This window comes from Camelina sativa, chromosome 10 (genome assembly GCF_000633955.1).
Source record: "Camelina sativa cultivar DH55 chromosome 10, Cs, whole genome shotgun sequence".
Lineage (NCBI taxonomy): Eukaryota > Viridiplantae > Streptophyta > Magnoliopsida > Brassicales > Brassicaceae > Camelina > Camelina sativa.
Window position 1 is genome coordinate 22,272,343 of NC_025694.1, and position 2,214 is coordinate 22,274,556.

A 2,214-nucleotide genomic window follows, 5' to 3' on the forward strand; every position below is an offset into this window, starting at 1 on the left:
GTATGTACAGTCAAAATCTCTGCAATCAAATTCTTTACAGCCAAATTTTTACAGTTAAAGTCTCTACAGCCACAAACAAGAGTGTTACCAATCCGAGCCATATCTTGGTCGTTGTTGGTCGATCATAACTAACGACAATAAAACGAACAAAAAAATGTGTCGGTATGGAGTAGTAATAATATAACGCTAATGACAACGAAACAAACAGTGTTTTCACATGTCGTAGAACAAAAGCAAAAAAAAATACATGCATTATGGTGACCGATTTCATTTCTCCTTTCGTCAAATATCAAACATTATACATCATCGACTACCTAAAACCATATAGGTTCAAAATACGTATTATCAAGAAGAAGAAAAAAACTGGATCATAGAAAAATGGAAAAAAAAAAAATCATAATTGAAAATATGAACATTATAAAACAAAATTATCTTCGGTCTGATCAGATGATCCATAGATTTCAATTAGCTTTTGCAACACCACGACTTGTGTCCTAAGCCTGACAATGTAATCCGCAGTTTCTTGAAAGAGCTGTTCCGTCTCTACACTGCCGGAATCTTTCTCTACGTCAGCATCTTGACAAATCTTCTCCGTCGTCTTTGATGGAGGAGGAAGAAGACTCTTCAGCGCCTGAAGCTTCTTCGTGAACATTTCTCCGCTACGTGATGAAACATTCGTTCTTTTCTTTACGAGTTTCTTGCTTCTTCTTCTTTTTTGTCCTCCCCTGGATCTTTGAGTCTTTAAGATTCTCATCGCTAATTAAAGAAGAAGAGAGGATTAGATTGTTTTGTTTCTTTTTTTGTTTGTAGAGGAAACTAAAGAAAGAGAGGATCAGGGTTTATGTACGATTGCTCTTTCCTATATGACCCTGAAGTTAGTATGTTATTACGATGGTACCACACTTGTGATGGTTTCATTCTTTCGTTTGTCGTTTTATACTTTTTTCTTGGGCCCTTGTGGTTTTGTAAGTAAAATAAAATATCTCAGATAATATCTTACTATCAGGTGCTCCTTGTTTCAGGGGAATAGTCGTTAACCTTCTTCTTTCAGTAAACTGATTTGATAGAAACATATTTAATCAACCATATCTTCCCATAACATATGAATGTTTGAGAGCCATTACGAATATTTACATATTGTTAGGTAGACAGTTGGAGCAATTACGAAACGAATATATAACATGTCGTTAATCAAAATCTGTGGTTATAGTATCAATGTATCACCAAGACACCAACAATGGTCAGTATAAAAAATATTACAGGCCTTAACATATGAAGAAAGTGGTATATCTGTTATTTCTGAAGATGTGAGAAGCCGCTTAAGTAAGCACAGAGAGAAGTGGGCGAAGAGTGCGCATTTGCCTTATGACAGTAAAAGGCTGAGCTATCTCCATCTGTGACGGCACATGATCATATGTTTTGGCAGTATCATTTTCTTTATTTTTCAGTTTTGCCCCTCCACAATGTTATCCGTAATCCATTTATTAACATATATTTTACTTGATATGATACGTACGAAAGATGTTTACGATTTTTCTAATCAAATGTTTTCCTTTCATTTAACCAAAGAAATGTTTTCGTTTGATTTCTTTATTGGACCACCCTTTGTCACGGTTGGACCATTGATTACTTTAAGACTTTGTTTCTTTTAATTTATTTAACATAGGTGATATAACTCTTGTCTGTTTCATGATATTAAATGACATAATATCTTAAGACAAAAAAATATCTTAATTGACATAATATCGTAGTCGATCTTTTTATATAAAATATTTGATTGGTGAAATTAATCAAAAAGGAAAAGAAAACTAATAATCTTAGTAAAGTTGAAAAAAAAACTTAATAATATGTATAATTAAATCCTAGACAACGCCTCGCATTTAAATCAAGCCATATTATGTTTTTGTAAAACTCAGAATTTTCTAGGAGTAATGAAATTCAGAAGAATAAAAAAAACTATGGATGGGTTGCATGTTAGCCAGCAAAAACTCATTGGACAAACACAAGAATTTTGAATAAGAAAAAAAAAACTATATTTCATTTTTTATTTTCTGTTTTAAAGGGTTTGAGATATGAGCACCAAGAACTTGAATCGAGACCGGTTTGGTTATTTGAAGAGAGAAAAAGGCATGTGAAGGCACATGGGAGAAGGAGACAGAGAAGGAATGCATGTAAGTGAACAGAGAACATGTTCTGTATATTCCCTGCATGCAC

At 33.3% G+C, this 2,214-nt stretch overlaps 1 protein-coding gene across 1 annotated transcript; it reads right to left on the reverse strand.

The window, feature by feature from the left end:
- LOC104719578 lies at positions 245-870 on the reverse strand. The gene has a single exon (XM_010437522.2). It carries the CDS (start codon positions 752-754, stop codon positions 416-418), a length of 339 nt encoding a protein of 112 aa, XP_010435824.1. The 5' UTR covers positions 755-870; the 3' UTR covers positions 245-415.

What these genes read in the sequence shown, in the direction of transcription:
- LOC104719578 (XM_010437522.2), bottom strand. Translation starts at nt 754, where the DNA reads ATGAGAATCTTAAAGACTCAAAGATCCAGGGGAGGACAAAAAAGAAGA.